A 17,647-nucleotide genomic window follows, 5' to 3' on the forward strand; every position below is an offset into this window, starting at 1 on the left:
ATAAATGTTTGCCAGTGCGGCGTGGCACCAAACGCAAAAAAAAAAAAAACTTTTTCCAAAAGAATTTTGCTAATTTGAAGTACTAAATGAAATCTATTTATAAAACTTTTTGCACAGATGGGTTGTAAATCGCGAGACGAATCTAATGATGCTAATTAATCCATAATTAAGCAATAATTAGCGGATGGTACTGTAGCATCACTGTTGCAAAATATGGATTAAGTAGGTTCATTAGATTCGTCTCGCGATTTACGGCCTATCCATGTAAAAAGTTTTGTAAATAGACTTCATTTAGTACTTTAAATTAGTAAGATTGCTTCGAAAATTTTGCGTTTACGGCTTTTTTGCGTTTACGGCCTGCGAACTAAACAGGGCCTCAGCATAACGCAGTTAGGATCTTAAATGGACCATTTAACACAGTTCAGGGATCAAATGAACGATTTGAAGGTTTAGGTAGCTAGATAAAACTGCGGGGCAAGAATCTGAAGTAATTTACTCTTGTTACGTACAAATAAACCAGTGGAAGATAACCTTATGGTATGATACTTTAATAATATTGGGTTTGCTATGTCTACGTGAAATCATGTGATAGGTCATTAGCATGTTGTATCTCAAAATTTTAGACTGGAGTAACCTGTAACCATCTTTTTATCGCACTCAAATAATATTATCTTTTCGGCTGTTTGATTTGTATTGTAAAATATTAGCACGGGTAATATACTAGTATAACTAGCACCATAAGACCCTTAGCGTCATGTTCTGTCTTTTTCTTGTCAAATATATGTCTTTTTTCTTGTCAAATATATGTCCTGCAATTTTAACACATCATGATATAAATGATAAAATATAAGTGAACTATATCGACGGTGTTCGTTTTCTGCTCATCTCTCATATGATAGGGCGGCGCGCTAATGTTCTAGCGAAACTAATTCTAAGACTCGAGTCAACAAAGTAGAGTAAAAGGTTTCCATAAAATAAAGTAGAGTAAAGGGTTCGTTGCACAATCTGGGATGTGCTTTACTGAGGTCTGAGGTCCTCTGCCCCCCACCGGCCACCGCTCCTTCCCGATGGCTGCCGCCGCCGCTCGCCGCCTGGTGCGTCCGTCGTCCTCCGTCTCCGTATCCAACACCAGCCGGCTCCTCTCGTCCACGGCTTCGCCGCCTCCTCACCGCAGCCCCAATACTAACTCACCCGTAGCCTTCGATTGGTCCGATGACGACGCCAACAACCCCACGACACCTCCACCGCTGTCCCCGGCAAAGAATCCCGAGCTGCCTCCCCCGTACGACCCCTTTAGCAAGAAGCCCGCTCTCTCTGAGCCGTCCGACCCCACCAATCTACAGGAGATCTTCCACCGGATGCGCACCGAGGGCCTCACCGACTACGCCATCAAGATGTTCGATGGATTGTCCAAGGACGGGCTGACCCACGAGGCGCTCGCGCTCTTCGCGGTCATCAAGGACAAGGGCACCATGCCCGACGTCGTCGCACACACTGCCGTTCTCGAGGCCTACGTCAACGCCGGCCCCGCTCACTGGCGCGACGCCGTGCGCACCTACGACCGCATGCTCGCGTCCGGCGTCAAGCCCAACGCGTACACGCTGGCCGTGCTTGTCAGAGGGCTCGCGGCCAGCGACCTGTGCTCGGAGGCTGGGAGGTACCTGGTAGATATGCTCGACCGGGGGATGCAGCCGAATGTGGCGACGTACCTGGCCGCGTTCGAGGCGTACGTGAGGATGGAAAAGGTGGAGGAGGGGCAGCTGCTGCTGGAGACGATGAAGGGAAAGGGCTTCGTGCCAGACGAGGAGGCGGTGCGCAGGGGCACGGTGAAGCGCGGGCATGTGTTCAAGGGTGTCATGAATTTACTCTTTGGCAAGTGATTGTGGTACGTGCTGCTTCCTCATGTTGGAATCGTTTCAGTCAAAGCGTTTGGTCTTGACTCTTAAAGATTTCAGATGCAATGAAAGTATGCTGCTAGCCTTTTGTTACCTGGCGAATAGTGTCTTGAGTTTTTTATTTAATTGCAATGCATTATTATGCACTGTGGAGCTTGTTCTAATCAATCATCAGAATGTCGTGAGACAAGATTTAAATGATGAATGAAAAAATTTGCAATAACTCTTCATTTATACTTTGTTTGGCATACCATTTTTCAGAGAAATTGTAGAGTAACTGGCAATGATAAAGACCAATCTTCTGGATTATTTGTTCTACAGCCCCAATGCACTGCATCTTTTATTTTCTGGATTTTTGCAGACTAGAACTTAACCCAAAAGGATGAAACAAATCAACATTTTTCCTATCGCATAGACCCTTTTCCTATAAAAGCTATGAAGCTTACTGTCCTACACTGACATATTTTTAATGAAAAAGCATCAGATGAGTTTTTGCTATACCACTTCAACCAATTGTATTCCAATTAATTTACCTTCTTTATGATGTCATGTCTATCTCTCCTTTTGCCCAGTTTGTGTCTTACACATAATTGCCATTGGTCCATTTTGATACTGTGTTGTGGGCCCGATTTATTGGTGGGAGGGAGGAGGTGGGCGCTGCCGCTTGGCCGAAGGCAAGAGGGAGGGATAAGTCTGAAATCTAGAAGATAGAAGGGCCATGGACCTTTACTTCTGCTTAACCAACCACGATGCATCCCCTCTTTTTATATAGAGGAAGGTGACTTAACCATAATTATATTATAGATGGGATCTTAGAGATGTGTTCTGATCTTTCCTAACTTGCATGAGTTGAACTTCCTAATTATTGATGAGTTAACTTGGGTGGCAAGGCGATAGGGGAGCTGGTGGTGTGATGAGGTGGTGCCTGCACACCCCTCCCCTGGTGGTAAATTGGGTGGGCCTAATTGGCCTGTAACAGGTGCTTGAGATTTTGACTTTGGCTTTGCTCAATAATGAGTTTGGATCTCTGTCACTTAGTTTAGACCTGTAGATTTGATTCACACAAGGATGGCAACATACATTTTATCCTAGTGCTGTGTACTGTTGCACAATACGAGTTTGAGATAAATGCATAGCAGCATCATTATGAAATATTTCAATTACCACTTTCAAGAAAGGTAATCATATACTTTTACAAGAATTCAGCCCACATTCTGGTGCGCAAATTGGATGTACTTGATCACAGAAAAAGGCTCTTTGATGTGGTGACCTGTGGAATAAACAATTACTGTACTACCATCTGATACTTTATCATTTCAGATTAATAAAGATTTAATTTTCATGATTTAGTGAGCCTTTGGTTGAATCTAACATCATCATGTTCAGAAAGAACCGAAATGTTTATTTTTTTCTATTCTCAAAGACCATAAAAATAGCAAGCAAGCTAGGCAATATTCAGAACTAAGAAGTTATGGTTTAGGTCCACATGTGATGCACAGACCTGTATGAGTTAGAATGAAGCACTTGAGGGCCAATGTTGAGGACAATTCGTTACTGGTTTGTTAAGCTGCGGTAGTCGCTGCTTTATGTAACCAGCGATCTTTAGGACAGTGAGAAATATGGGCTGGAATTCTTATTTTGGGCTTAGTTTGTTGGGTTTCTGAGTAGACCAACTTTAATAAATCAAATGGGATCAATGCTGAAAGTGATTTCTAGCTGACAACCTGTGGGATAAAGCTATACTGTTCTATACTTGAATTTTGAAACCCGTGTAGTGAGGTCATTGAGACACTCATGTGTGTTTTTACGATGTTGTGGAACTAGAAGATAATTCATGCTTATTTCTAGGCATTACACTCTATTTATAATTGTGAAAGAAGAGATTGGAGAACCCCCCCCCCCCCCCCCCGACCGGCATCACATATCAGTGCCGGGTTGGGATAGTGGCTAGGTCGAGCCGTCGGTCATGGGGCTGCTGCCCAGATTTCTTTCCTTAGATGCTTTGGTTTGTTTCTATAAGAATAGGATTAGGTTTGTTAGGAGAGGGATAAATCCCTCTAAACAGTCTTGGAATTAATCAAGCAAGGCAAATACTTTGCCTGGCACGGGCCTTCCCCCAAGCACGTCTCCCTCTCCCGCGCGACTCCTCCCTCGCCGCCACCTTTCCCTGCTCGCTGCGCCACAGTGCCACCCCCCCACCGGGGTTCAAGCCCCGGCCTCCGGTCTCCTACTCCTACCACCTACATAGCCTCGGTAGAACCCCTGGTTCTATCAATCTCATATCAGAGATGCCGGGCATCGAGGATCCGGAGGAGCAGCCGCCACCACCACGAAGGCCCTAGCCGACATCGCCACACAGCTGGATAATCTCTCCACCCGCATGGCCTCCTTGGAGAGTCAGCACGCCTCCACATCTGATGCGGACCTGCTAGGGTTTGTTCCTAATCTTTCGATGAGAGACGTGGGATAACTTGACTGATGGAGGAGACGACGTTCACAGCCCGACTACAGCCTTCCAAAGGATGCTGCGCCTTAGCAATAGATATACCACCTCCTATGGTTGCCGCGATCTTGTGGAGCGCGACATCCGGCCACTAAGGCACTCGTTGTAACGCCCGCGTTTTTATCTTATTTAAATTGCATTACCAATCACTCGCTTAAAATTCTTTTAAACCTTTCCGCCGCTTAAGCTCCCGAAGCCCACCTTCCGATTTTCCACCGTTACGACATCCGATTTTCCTCTTTTTCCGCGGAGCCGACCGTCCCTTTTCCTTTTCCACTGGCCCCGCCGTCCCGTTGTGTGGGCAACGGCTTAGCATAAACCCCACTAGTTGTTCTGCTAGCCAAAAGGAGAGCTGGTGAGCAATGGGAGATCATGGAGAAGGAATACGATCTGTGTGAGTTATGTCCCGGTTATGACTTTGTTGATAGGTCATTAACCCCATGGTTGCTTTCGTGTTGGTTAGTTAGATTCAGCTAAGGTGGGTAATGGCTTTGTTAGGATCCGCAGTGATACTAAGGTGTTCGTAGTGTGGTACCCTACGTGTGGGTAAAGTGTACAACCTCTGCAGAGTGTAAAATCTATTCGAATAGCCGTGTTCACGGTATTGGACGAGTTACGGCATGGTCACTTCAATAGAAATTTTGGGATGCTTGGTTTTGTGGCGTGAGTTGTTTGGAAAGTGTCCGGTGGTTGTGCCATGAGCTACTGTGGATGTGGAGTCTGTAGCATTAAAACTTGGATCCTTTGTGTAGGATCAAACCTACTTATTATCCGATCACTATAGAAATGTTTTGAGAGAACTCTTTTATTAAATGAACCCTTGCATGTGTAAAATCTTGCTTTATCGCAAACGAACCCTAGCCTTATCCTTGATATATCCTGTGCATGATCTTTATTATTCCCCTCCGTGGGTGTGGTTGGACTTGTTGAGTACGTATGTACTCACTCTTGTCTAGTTTTTACAGAGGAGGATCCGAACTTCGTTCCTGAAGACGTCGAGTAGGTCGCCGTCCCGCACCCAACCTTGCCTGTGGTTCAGGATCTCTACAGGAAGCTTACCATGGCGCAAGACTCTGATGTTATCTTAAATTTCGTTGGCACTTTAGTTTGGCTTGTAGTCCTTATGTTGTCCCTCTTGATAGTGGCGCTTCAGTGCCCGCTACCTCGACGGTTTGTACGGTAATGAACCATCTGATGTAATAAATGTGTTATCAGCCTCCTGGGACCGATATTTGTATCACATTTAGTCACCTCTAATGAGGGGACGCTTCAGGTGGTATCTGAGCCGTAGGTTGGCCGTAGGACGCGACCCTTAGGACCGAGGACATTTTCTAAGCCGTTTCCCACTAGATCTTTCCCCACTTAACTCACCTTTCCACATGGCACTTACCTTTGGCGCTTGTCTGGTTCCAGATGGCTGATAATGAATGGAGTGACGAAATCTGCCCCGCAGAGCCTGGCCTCCCGAAGTAATTGCTACTCAGCCTAGAACGCGTCGGTGTTGTGGACCCACCGGAGTACACCTACCGGGAGTATAACTTCAGAGGCACCCTTCGGTGTGACCTGATGATCTTCGTGGGAAAAAGCACACTCTACCCCAACGTGGACCCCTGGTTCATCTCCACCACTGGCTTTGGGTTCTCAGACACCTATCGAAAGGCTGCCCGAAAAGCCCTGCGACGCCTACGCGTGGTCTATAAGCATGATCTTCAGCGAACTCCTATGGGGTTTTTTCCACCTGCTGGAGGAAGAGGGCGCTCATGGATTGCCCGAATGAGAGGATTAGGAAGGGAAGAAGAATTAGAAGATACGGTTTCCCACCTATCCATTTACCTCACCGGCCTAGACCGACTTTACTGTGAACAGGCAAAACAACTGAAGCACCAAATCCGCAGGGCAGAAAAGGCAGAACAAGAGTTGGAAATACAATGGAGGAGAACAATAGAAGCTGAGGCACAAGCTGATAGTTCCCTAGCCTCTCTCCAAGACATATGGCGAAGCAACGCTCGAGAGAGGGAACGTATCGTGGCACGCAGAAGAGAAGTTGGATTACTGGAAGGAGAACCCGAAGAAACCCATTGGGATAAGGGCACTCAGACCGAAGATGAGGTATTGGAGCAATGTCTTCCACCAAAGAAGCGCCCTAACCGGATCGAGGAAGAATTCCCTTGGGAAGGGTAGAGTACCTAAGCTAGAGCTATCATCCTAGTAATAATGTATCCTTGGGAGATGTACCCGACCCTGTTGAAAAATAAAGACCGTCTATCCTTCTTGTACCCTACCATGTGTGCAAGGCTTGTTCACTCTACCTTTGTTTTCAGATGGCTGAGAATGGTTGGACCTAGGGCGTTTGCCAAGAAGAGACTGGTTTCCCCCACCTTTTGATCAACCCCGCCTCGGTGTTACTGAGCGCCCAAGGTAATACAGCAGAGAGTACGAACACCTCGGCACTCTTCGCTGTAGGGTGGTTCTTTCCATCGCCAGAAGCACCCGCTACCCCGACATCGAGCCGTGGCCAGTGACTGCCACAGGATTTCAACATCGGGATGCCTATCCCTTGGCTATTAGAAAGGCTCTCCGCTACCTGTGCCGGATCTTCGAGGAACACCTCATTCCCACACCGATGAGGCTTTTCCCCCGGCCATCAGGACGCAAGTCTAGCAGGCCCGCATGAGGAACTTGGAACGACGCCACCATCAAGAAGACCTTTTGTACCATGTGGTCGCCTACCTCGTCTCCTTGGACAAGCTCTTCGACGAGCAAGCCCGATTCCTAAGGGAGCAAACCCACCAGGCCGAGCAAGCTGAGCTTGCAGTGAGGATGCACCAAATCCGGGTGGCTCAAGCCGAAGCAAGGACCGCGGCCGCTATAAGTAGCAAATCCGTCGCTCATGAGAACCTCAGGCAGATCTAGGATCGGCGCATGCAGGAATGGACCAGCAGTGGAATGCCCGTCCCGGCAATCGGGGAGACCCAAGTCCTAATTGGAACACCCATCATAGGATGGGGAGGACTTTTTGGGACCCCGCAAGCTCCACCCGAAGGTGCAGAAAGGTCAGCTGCAGCCGCAGAAGAAGGAGCTATCGAACAGTCCCGAGAAAATGGGATCATCGAGGACGATGAGGAAGAGCTACTCATTCCACTAGAAGTGCACTCCGCCCCAGAAGACAGCTCGCCCTGCGAGTAGCATGCCTCAGAGATGCCCCAAAGAATGAAGCCGTCCCGGCCCCAAGTTTAGAGTTGTGCCCTCCCATCTGTTGTGCCCTTTGTACCCGACCGTGTAGTGCGTGTTTTGGCTGTACCCTCCTAAGTGTTGTACCCCCAGCTTAATAAATAAAACTGTTTGTGCTTGATGCTTGTTAGTTTGTGTGCTTGTCAGCAGGAGGTGGATTCTGCCTTCTCGAAAATACGAAAATAAATAACTTAAACATCAGTTAATTCCAAATCTAAGTCTCATAAAAGTTTTACCCAATCCACAGATGGCCCTCAAGCGTAACACTAGGACCTTCCAAAGTCAGGCACATATCACTCCAAGTGCGGAGAGGCAGCAGGGTGTGCAAGGACAAGCCCCCGGCCATGAAGATCAGGAAGTAAGCCAGCAGGGAGGAGAAAGCCAAGTAGGAGCACGTCAGGCCCACCCCCACCGGCCATTGACCTGGTGCAAGTGTTGAACAACCAGAACCTCCTACTGGAAGCTTTGACCATTGTCATCACCAACCCAAGGCCCCGTGAGCAGAGTACAAATGACAAACTGACAGCTTTTCTAAGGACCAAGCCACCCACCTTTGCAGGATCCCACAACCCCTTGGATGCAGATGACTGGCTGCGTGTTATCAAGAGAAAACTCGAACCATTTGAGCATGGAGACCGTGACAAGGTCCGTTTGGCTGCTCACCAGCTCACTGGAACTGCTTTGGCTTGGTGGGAGAACTACTGTTCAGCTGCTCAGGATGCCTCCACTATCACTTGGAAGGAATTTATGGATGAGTTCCATCGCTATCACATCCCAGCAGCCACCATGAAGCGCAAGGCAGATGAGTTCCGTGAGCTGCAACAAGGCAACAAGTCCGTTGAGGAGTACACATATCAGTTCATAGAACTAGCTCGCTATGCACCGGAGGAAGTAGACAAGGACGAAAAGAAGCAAGACATGTTCAGAAAGGGTTTGAATGCAGAACTTAAGAAGCTGCTTTCCCCATGCATCTACCCAGACTTCAACACACTGATGAACATGGCTATCATCACCGGGAGAGCCATGGCAGAGGAAAAGAGAGACAATAAGCGTAAGTTCCTGGAAACCAAGGCTCGCCAGCAGGACCATTTCCAGAAGCCGAGGCACTTTGACCCTCTAGTGCCTAGGTCCCAAGTCCCTATGCAGTACAGGACCCAGTCACAAGCTACTGGCTCTCAGGCCCCCAACACCCAGTTTAGATAGTTCAAGAGCCAGAACACCATGAAGGCCCCACAGAGCATGCTTCAACTGCCGTGAGACAGGGCACTTCATTGCCAACTGTCCATATGCCAACAACAAGCCGGCAGCATCAGCCTTCTCCAACTCGGTGAATGGACCAAGGCCAGCTCTATCAGGAGCCAATCGTGTACCCATCCGTAGCAACAACAACCAGCAGATGGGGCTGCCCCAGCAGTCCTTCGGACGAGCCCGCGTCAACCACATCAACGTGCAAGAGGCTCAGGATGCTCAGGGCGTAGTGCTCGGTGAGTTTCTAGTCAGCTCAATTTTGGCAACAATATTATTTGATTCTGGAGCATCCCATTCATTTGTATCCTCAAGTTTTGTGGAAAAGCACAATATACCTACAGTACTACTAAAAACACCCCTATTAACCCGAACGCCTGGAGGTGACATTAAGTGCCGACTGGGTTGTTCTTGGGTAAGGATCATTTTAAGTGGGGTAGAGTTCCTCGCAGATCTAGTAGTACTTAAGTCTAAAGGTATAGATGTGATCATTGGAATGGATTGGCTAAGCCTGCACGATGGCCTTATAAGTTGTGCTGACAAGTTGGTACACCTAACCAACCCAGAAGGAGTACAAGTAATCTGTCATACTCGGGGAAGTGGACCGGACCCAATGGTTTTTAGTATGGAAGCTAAATCCTTGGAAGAAGTTCCAGTAGTAAATGAATACCTAGATGTTTTCCCTGAAGAACTTCCGGGAATGCCGCCAGATAGGGATATAGAGTTTGTCATTGACCTTGTCCCTGAAACCTCCCCTATAGCTAAGAGACCCTATAGGATGGCAGCCTCCGAATTGGCAGAACTAAAGAAACAACTGGAAGAGTTACAACAAAGTGGTTTCATGAGACCAAGCTCATCACCATGGGGAGCTCCGGTCTTGTTCGGCAAGAAGAAGGACGGAAGCATGAGGATGTGCGTGGATTACCGTGCACTAAATGAAGTCACCATCAAGAACAAATACCCTCTTCCCAGAATTCTTGACCTCTTTGATCAGCTAAAGGGAGCCAAGTATTTCTCCAAGATAGACTTAAGGTCAGGATATCATCAGCTCAAGATTAAGGAAAGTGATATTCCGAAGACGGCCTTCGTCACCCGCTATGGGCAATATGAGTTTACGGTGATGTCCTTTGGACTCACCAATGCACCTGCTTATTTCATGAACCTCATGAATAAGGTGTTTATGGAAGAGTTAGATAAGTTTGTCATAGTTTTCATTGACGATATACTTATTTACTCTAAGAGTGTCGAAGAAAATGAGCAACACCTACGAGTGGTTTTGGAAAAGTTGAGAGCGCACAAGCTCTACGCCAAGTTCAGCAAGTGTGAATTTTGGCTTGAGAAAGTAGCATTCCTTGGTCATATCTTGACCGTAGAAGGAGTAGCAGTGGACCCCGAAAAAGTCAAAGCAGTCTCCAATTGGCAGCAAGCAACCAATGTCAGTGAAATCAGGAGCTTTCTCGGTTTAGCCGGATATTACCGGAGATTTATTGAAGGATTCTCCAAGATAGCCCGACCCATGACACAACTACTCAAGAAAGAGAAGAAGTTCACCTGGACCGAGTCATGTGAGAGAAGCTTCCAGGAGTTAAAGAGAAGACTGACAACCGCCCCGGTATTAATCTTGCCGGATATTCAACGGGACTTTGTCAGTTATTGTGATGCATCCCGTCAAGGATTAGGATGTGTCCTTATGCAAGATGGGAAAGTAGTGGTATATGCTTCCCGACAACTCAAGCCTCATGAGCAGAATTACCCAACCCATGATTTGGAGTTTGCAACCGTAGTACATGCCCTCAAGATTTGGAGACACTATCTGATTGGGAATAAGTGTGAGATCTACACAGACCATAAGAGCTTGAAGTACATCTTCACCCAGCCAGATTTGAACTTAAGGCAAAGAAGGTGGTTAGAACTAGTTAAGGATTATAATGTGGTAATTTATTACCATCCTGGTAAAGCAAACGTGGTAGCAGATGCCTTAAGCCGGAAATCTTATGGACCTAAGGATGCCCACCTACAAGAAGAAATGGCACAATTAAATGTGCACATCGCCCCCCATGGTTCCAGTCACAAGTTGAGTGTTCAACCCACTTTGGAGGATAAGATCAGAAAGGCCCAAGGTTTAGACAAGGACTTGATGAAAATCCGCATGCATACTGGACAAAACAAGGCACCGGATTTTAGAGTGGATGACAAAGGAACCTTATGGTACAAAGATAGAATTTGCGTACCCAAGGAAGGAGACTTCCGGCAGACTATTATGGATGAGGCCCACAACTCGGCATATTCCATCCACCCAGGATCCACCAAGATGTATGTGGATATAAGACAAAAGTATTGGTGCAGTGGAATGAAGGCGGACATTGCACAGTTCATCGCCCATTGTGATACTTGTCAAAGAATCAAGGCCGAACATCAGAAGCCAGCAGGATTGCTGCAACCCTTACCCATCCCGGTTTGGAAATGGGATGAGATAGGAATGGATTTTGTAGTGGGTTTACCCAAGACAGAGAAAGGACATGACTCCATATGGGTGATAGTGGACCGGCTCACAAAAGTCGCTCACTTCCTACCCGTACGGACCAATTATGGTGGAGGAAAAGCTAGCCTGGCTCTATGTGGACAACATAGTGAAGCTGCATGGTGTGCCTAGCAGAATTGTTTCGGGTAAAGGAACCCAATTCACCTCTAGGTTTTGGAAAAGTTTGCATAAGGCCATGGGCACCAAGTTGGATTTCAGTTCGGCTTATCACCCGCAGACCGATGGTCAAACAGAAAGGGTGAACCAGATTATGGAAGATATGCTAAGAGCATGTGTCCTTACTTATGGCAAGGATTGAGAACAAAGTTTACCCTATGCTGAGTTTTCGTACAACAACGGTTATCAAGCAAGCTTGGGCATGTCACCATTTGAAACTCTCTATGGGAGCAAGTGCAGAACCCCCTTGATGTGGTCAGAAGTTGGAGAGTGTGCCCTAGTTGGACCCGCACTCGTAAAGGAAGCGGAAGAAAGAGTGGCCGAAATTAGAGAAAACTAAAGGCCGCCCAATCTCGACAGAAGAGTTACTCAGACAAGAAGAGACGAGAAGTAAGCTTCAATCTAGGAGACTTCGTCTATCTCAAGGTTTCACCTATTCGAGGGACTCGACGATTTCAGGTACATGGGAAACTAGCCCCTCGGTACATTGGACCGTACCGAGTACAGAAGAAAATTGGAGCCGTAGCATACCATCTAGAGCTACCAGAAAGAATGGCTGACATACACCCAGTATTCCATGTATCCCAACTGAGAAGATGTCTGAGGGTACCCGAGAAAGAGCGTGTGCCGGAAGAAGAAATGGCTTTATAGACAGATCTTCGGTACCAGGAAGTACTTGTCAAGATTTTGTACACTGTCACAAAAAGGACAAGCTACTCCAAAGTACGGATTTGCAGAGTTCAGTGGAGCAGACATGGAGTGGAAGAAGCTACATGGGAACGTGAAGATGCCCTGAAGAAAGAGTTTCCCCATCTATTTAGGAGTCAGCCGAATCTCGAGGACGAGATTCATTTTAAGTGGGGTAGGTTTGTAATGCCCGCGTTTTTATCTTATTTAAATTGCACTACCAATCACTCGCTTCAAAATCCTTTAATCCTTTCCGCCGCTTGAGCTCCCAAAGCCCACCTCCCGATTTTCCGCCGTTCCGACATCGCGCAGTCTCTTCCTCTTTTTCCGCGGAGCCGCCCATCCCTTTTCCTTTTCCACTGGCCCCGTCGTCCCGTTGCATCACCATCGTGTCGCGGTCGGCCGCGTGCGCCTGCCTGGCCGCGATCGTCGGTGCCGCGTGTCGGGTTTTATCCGGCTGCCCACCGAGGGGTATACCCACGGTGGTAGGTTTTGGGTTGGGATGCGCCGAGATCAGGAACTCGAAGGTGCAGACAACACAAGATTTAGACAGGTTCAGGCCGCAATATGCGTAATGCCCTACGTCCTGTATGATGGTTTGTATTGCCTTGATGTTGATATGGTGATCTCCTGTTTTGAGGGGGTCCCTGCCCGCCCTTATATATCCGGGGGGACAGAGTTACATGAATCCTAGCCTGATACTAGCTTAGGAATCGTACTCAAGTACAACTCGAGTAGTTTCCTTCTGTATCGACTAGTTCTACTCCGCATGCAGGTAGAATACAACATAAATAAGGTACAGGACACGTCCTATCCCCTAGCCCAATACGGACTCCTTGATGTACACAGCCCCGTGGCCCCGGGTCTGACAAGCCCCCGAGCACTGCAGGCTCTTCGAGTACTTCTGAAGCAATCTTCGACTTCTTTCGAAGCTCCGTCTTGAAATTTCTCTTCGAGTACTCTTCTGACTGCATCGAAGCTATGAGGTGCTCATGCCCCGAATTCTTTCTTTTGTATGGGGTGCGATGAATAATCGCACTCCATATGGAGTAGCCCCCGAGCCTTAGGTTGAATCAAAGAATCAAGCTGAGGGTCAAACTAGTCTTGAGTCTTTTCTTCTTATCCTTCGAGTACTTTCGAAAAATAAGTAGTCGATGCCACGTGTCTCACAGCCCCCGAGCCTTGAATCCAAATCTTTTTGGAAAAAAGGATCCCAAAGGTCGTGGCAAAAATGCTCATTTTGATAAAATATAGTTTAAGAGGAGGTAATTAGCAGAAATTGAACTCGAAACTCAAAAAACCTCTTTTTTCAGGACAATTAACCCTGAAAAAATGGTTAGTCAAGTAACAGCCCAAAAAATCCACCAAAAAACTGCCCGTGGTCCAATTATTCCCCTTGCGCGACGCTTCACCTTTCGCACAGTAAACCACTGCCTGAGCACTGGTTATTTAACCTCGCAGTCAGTTAGGGTTTTTCCTGTGCCTCCAGATCTGACGCCGCCGCCAGAGAAAAAACAAAACCCCAACTAGAGCTTATCCTGCCGTCACCCTTCCACCGCCCTGCGTAGTCGAAAATCTTCGAGCCCGCCACTGTAGCCCCCGAGCGTTGTGCAAACAACTCGTGGCTTAACAGATTTGAAATGGCGCCGAAGAAGACCGACCAGAAGGACTTGAAAGAAGCGCAAGCACCAACCGGCGAATGGTCAATTAGTAAGTGTTCTCGCCACAATCTCGCAAATTTGGTGTTGGGAGGTCTGTTTCAGGAGAGAAATCTTGTCAATTGGCGCCTTCCCTTTCGTGATCCGTTCCCCATGGAAAGCGTCGACGAAATCGTTTCTTTCTGTTCTTTTGCTGAACGAGGATTTGCCCTCCCCACTTGTTCGTTCTTCCGTGGCCTTCTCTACTTCTACGGGATTGAGCTGCAACACCTTAATCCCAACTTGATCTGCCATATCTCCATTTTCATCCACTTCTGTGAAGCCTTCCTCGAAATTGAGCCCCATTGGGCTCTTTTCCGCTATCTTTTCCGCGTGAAGCCCCAGCCCACCTCAAAAAATCCTTCTGCGATAGGGGGCGCTGGTATCCAGCTTAGGCAACATGCTAGTGAAAAATACATATCTTACAAATTTCCTTCCAATATCCCCGGGTGGAAGCAGCAATGGTTCTACATTGCGAACCACGCCCCCCAACTCCCTGTGCGGTCAGGCAGGCCCCCTGTTCAGCGCGGCGAATGGACATTGGAACCCGGTGAAGCCGAGATGGACCAAGTAAAAGAGCTGCTCGAGTTGATTGCCGCACACAAAGAGATGGGGGTAACCGGGGCATCTATGATGTTATCATTCTTCAAACGCCGAATTCAACCCATCCAACAGCGCAATACCTTCGGATTCGAGTACATGGGTACTGAAGACCCATCCCATATGTGCGCAGAAGAGCTTGGAGACGATGCTGCGCTTATTCGCGTCAAGCGAATTCTGCTGGATGTGGATGCCGTCCCTTATATTCCAGCGGGATTTACAGCCCAGAATCGACCACCATCGGTGAGTGTTCGACTTCTTGACTTCTCCCTTGATCTGTAGAGTTAAGACTAACTGATTATCTTAACATAGGATTCAACGGCGTTGTATCGGAGTTACCCGCCGCAACCCGATCTGCCTCGACCTTATCACACATTGCCCAGCGCTGCAGCCAAGGCACAGAAAGAAAGAATTGCTGGCAGCGAGTCGGCCGCGGGCAGCCGGGCAACCGGGGAGAGGGTGCAAGCAAACAACTCCTCCGGATCATCCGTGGAATTATCTGACGACGCACCTCTAATTCCCCGGCGGCGCCGGGAGATGCGAAAACGCAAGGCCAGCACCACTGACCTCGCTGGGTAAGTGTTTGTCAAACTATAAAGGTGTCGAGTTGTTTTGCTGAACACTGATAACAACTCTGTTTTGCAGTCCTTCGTCTTCCATGCCCAGCCCCCAGTGCCAGAGAGTAGCCGAAATGCCCCCCACCGGGAAAGATGCGCCAGAAGCCAGACCCATAGAAGTCGATAGGGTGGACCCGTTACCTTCTCTTGCAGATGATGTGACGATCGCCATGGCAGGCACTGTATCGGGGCAGCTCACGCCCTCGACTGAAACAGCTCCGCGCCCGCAGTAGGCGTCGCGGCCATCGCCACACCAGTGCTGTCAGCCCCCTCGCCTTGCACACCGGCACCTCCGGCCACGAGTACTGTGGTGAGGAAGCCATTGAAGCTGGTGTGGAGGAAGCCAACAATGATCTGATCCCAAGTGTAAGTAACGCTTTGGACCCTGCCCTTAGCCATGTGTGGAAATCACAGTAAAAGTGTTGTGCTGTTGTCTTAAGCAGATCAACAGCTGCGGTGACGCCAGAACTCGAGTTGGCTCCACCAGCCCCTGAGCCTTTGCCCGGGCAAGCCAACGCACCGGAGCCAGCAGAGAGGGCAGATGTGGCCTTGCCTGACTCACCACTGCCCGAGCTCCAGCACGCGGAACTCGAAGCCCCTAGCGATGAGCGAGTCGAAGCTGCCGTTGCCGTACCCGTCGAAGTTGCAGGTAAATGATCCCGCTGCCTTCTGCCATAATCATCTCTATGTTAAACACTCGTCCTTTGCAGAGACCCCGCAGCTGTCAGCCTTGGAGGGTGCGGGTGCTTCTAGCGAAGCAACCGTGCTGCCAACCCCTGGAGGAGAGAACGATGATACACTCCAAGAGATGCACCTCCCAAGGGACGACCTGAGCCGCCTGCGTCAGATGATCAAGGCGATCGACACGTTTGCTCTAGTAAAACTTGTCTAAATCACTGGTAACTGTATGCTCAAGTCATCTTTCTCTGATGCCCGGGAACGCATAGGATATGAACCAAAAAACTGCAGTGAAGCTGGAAGAATCCACCAAGCGTATCGACGAGCTGATGCAGGAGCGAGCCGGCTTCGAGCAAACCATCACCGAGCTCCAAGGCCGACTCAAGGAGCAGCGGAAAACCCATCAAGGTACGTTGAATTCGATTCTTGAAGTCGTACCCGTAGCCGATAACTCCATGGTCTGAAACCTGCTTATCATCGCAGAACTTACAAAACTCTTAAATTATAAAGAGGGATTGCTTACTAATTTGAAGAACATGCTGAATCGCTGCGCAGATGAAGTCGAGAGTCTGCGGAAAGTGATGGCCGACACGGAGAAGCAGTTCGTCGACTGTCTCTAGCAGATCAAGACTTTGGGCGAGGAGAAAGAGCAACGCCAGAAGGAACTCGATGATTTGAAGACGGCGGCCCAGGAACTTGTAGAGATGGTGGACCCTCAGGAAGACGGCGCTGAAGATGGGCCACCACTACTGGATCAACTTCGCGGAGCGCCACAAAATATCCTCAACTTTGTCACCGAGGCAGCCTCGTCATACGTGGGTCATGCTCTGGGCCTTGTGAAGTCCTTCTGGCCAATGGCTCAGCTAGAAGTACTCGCGGAGGGTGCGGCTGCTGATTGTACTGATGAAAACTTCCGCGAGTATTTGCTAGAGGTCCGGCCAGTAGCTGAAAAAATTGTGGGAAACATGGTCCAGGATTGAACCGTTAGTGTTTATGACTTTTGTGATATAAGAAACCACCTTTGTTCTCTTGTAGCCTTATGTGAAGTCTGAGAGCCCCGTCTGCTTTGGAGCAGGGACATGCTACCTTTGAGTGCAGCGACTCAGAGAATAGTCGATTTAGCTCTTCACGTGAGCTCATCGGGTGAGCTAGATAAGATCCAACCGAAGGGATCCAGTCATGCCCGGAACGCGCGGTTTGTGGCGCGACGACTAGGATGCCCATGGCAAACAGTCGAAAACTACCCTGAAGTGTAACAACTGCAAGAGTAGCCTATCATGCGGATATGTCAAACAAGTTAGATAGAACCCGAGCCAAATGGGCCTAACCAGTTTGAAAAAACACGATTATCATCACGACGACCCATGTGCCACTAGCAAGTAGTCGATTTGTATAAAGCTTGAACGTGGCCAAAGCCGCCGCAATTGTGTTCAAGAATCTACATTTTGGGTCATGTGGCACAAAGCCGCCAAATCGACCTAGAAAAGAAAAACTTGTCCTTGACGCATACAGGGATTGAAAACGAGTGTGCTTAGGGGTAGAACCGTCGCAGGTGCTGGATATTCCATGAGTTGGGTACATCCTGACCATCGGGGTGTTGTAGTCGATAAGATCCTGGTCTTGTAACCCTCTTGACGATGAACGGTCCCTCCCATCTTGAGTTAAGCTTGTGCAAACCCGACTCATCCTGAACGCGACGAAGGACAAGGTCGCCTATGCTAAACGACCGTTCCTTAATGTTGCGATCATGATATCGCCGGATTCCCTATAGGTAACGAGCTGACTGAACGAGAGCA

The 17,647-nt window shown here is 48.4% G+C and overlaps 1 protein-coding gene across 5 annotated transcripts; it reads left to right on the plus strand.

Annotated features, from left to right (window-relative positions):
• The first annotated feature begins 1,020 nt into the window (after window positions 1-1,020).
• Window positions 1,021-5,394, plus strand: LOC112886945 (pentatricopeptide repeat-containing protein At4g38150-like). Of its 5 annotated transcripts, none has more exons than XM_025952987.1 (2): window positions 1,021-1,885; window positions 5,355-5,394. In XM_025952987.1, the coding sequence occupies exon 1, from the start codon at window positions 1,068-1,070 to the stop codon at window positions 1,878-1,880; it is 813 nt and encodes a 270-aa protein (XP_025808772.1). In that variant the 5' UTR covers window positions 1,021-1,067; the 3' UTR covers window positions 1,881-1,885; window positions 5,355-5,394. The 5 variants fall into 5 exon arrangements, with proteins under 5 accessions (XP_025808772.1, XP_025808776.1, XP_025808774.1 ...); XM_025952991.1 differs by having other exon boundaries at window positions 5,364-5,381; XM_025952989.1 differs by lacking the exon at window positions 5,355-5,394 and adding an exon at window positions 2,786-2,963.
• The last annotated feature ends 12,253 nt before the right edge of the window (window positions 5,395-17,647 follow it).

Source organism: Panicum hallii, chromosome 3, assembly GCF_002211085.1.
Source record: "Panicum hallii strain FIL2 chromosome 3, PHallii_v3.1, whole genome shotgun sequence".
In the NCBI taxonomy this organism is placed as follows: domain Eukaryota; kingdom Viridiplantae; phylum Streptophyta; class Magnoliopsida; order Poales; family Poaceae; genus Panicum; species Panicum hallii.

Coding starts and splice junctions, on each gene's coding strand:
- LOC112886945 (XM_025952987.1), top strand. CDS start 1,068: ATGGCTGCCGCCGCCGCTCGCCGCCTGGTGCGTCCGTCGTCCTCCGTC.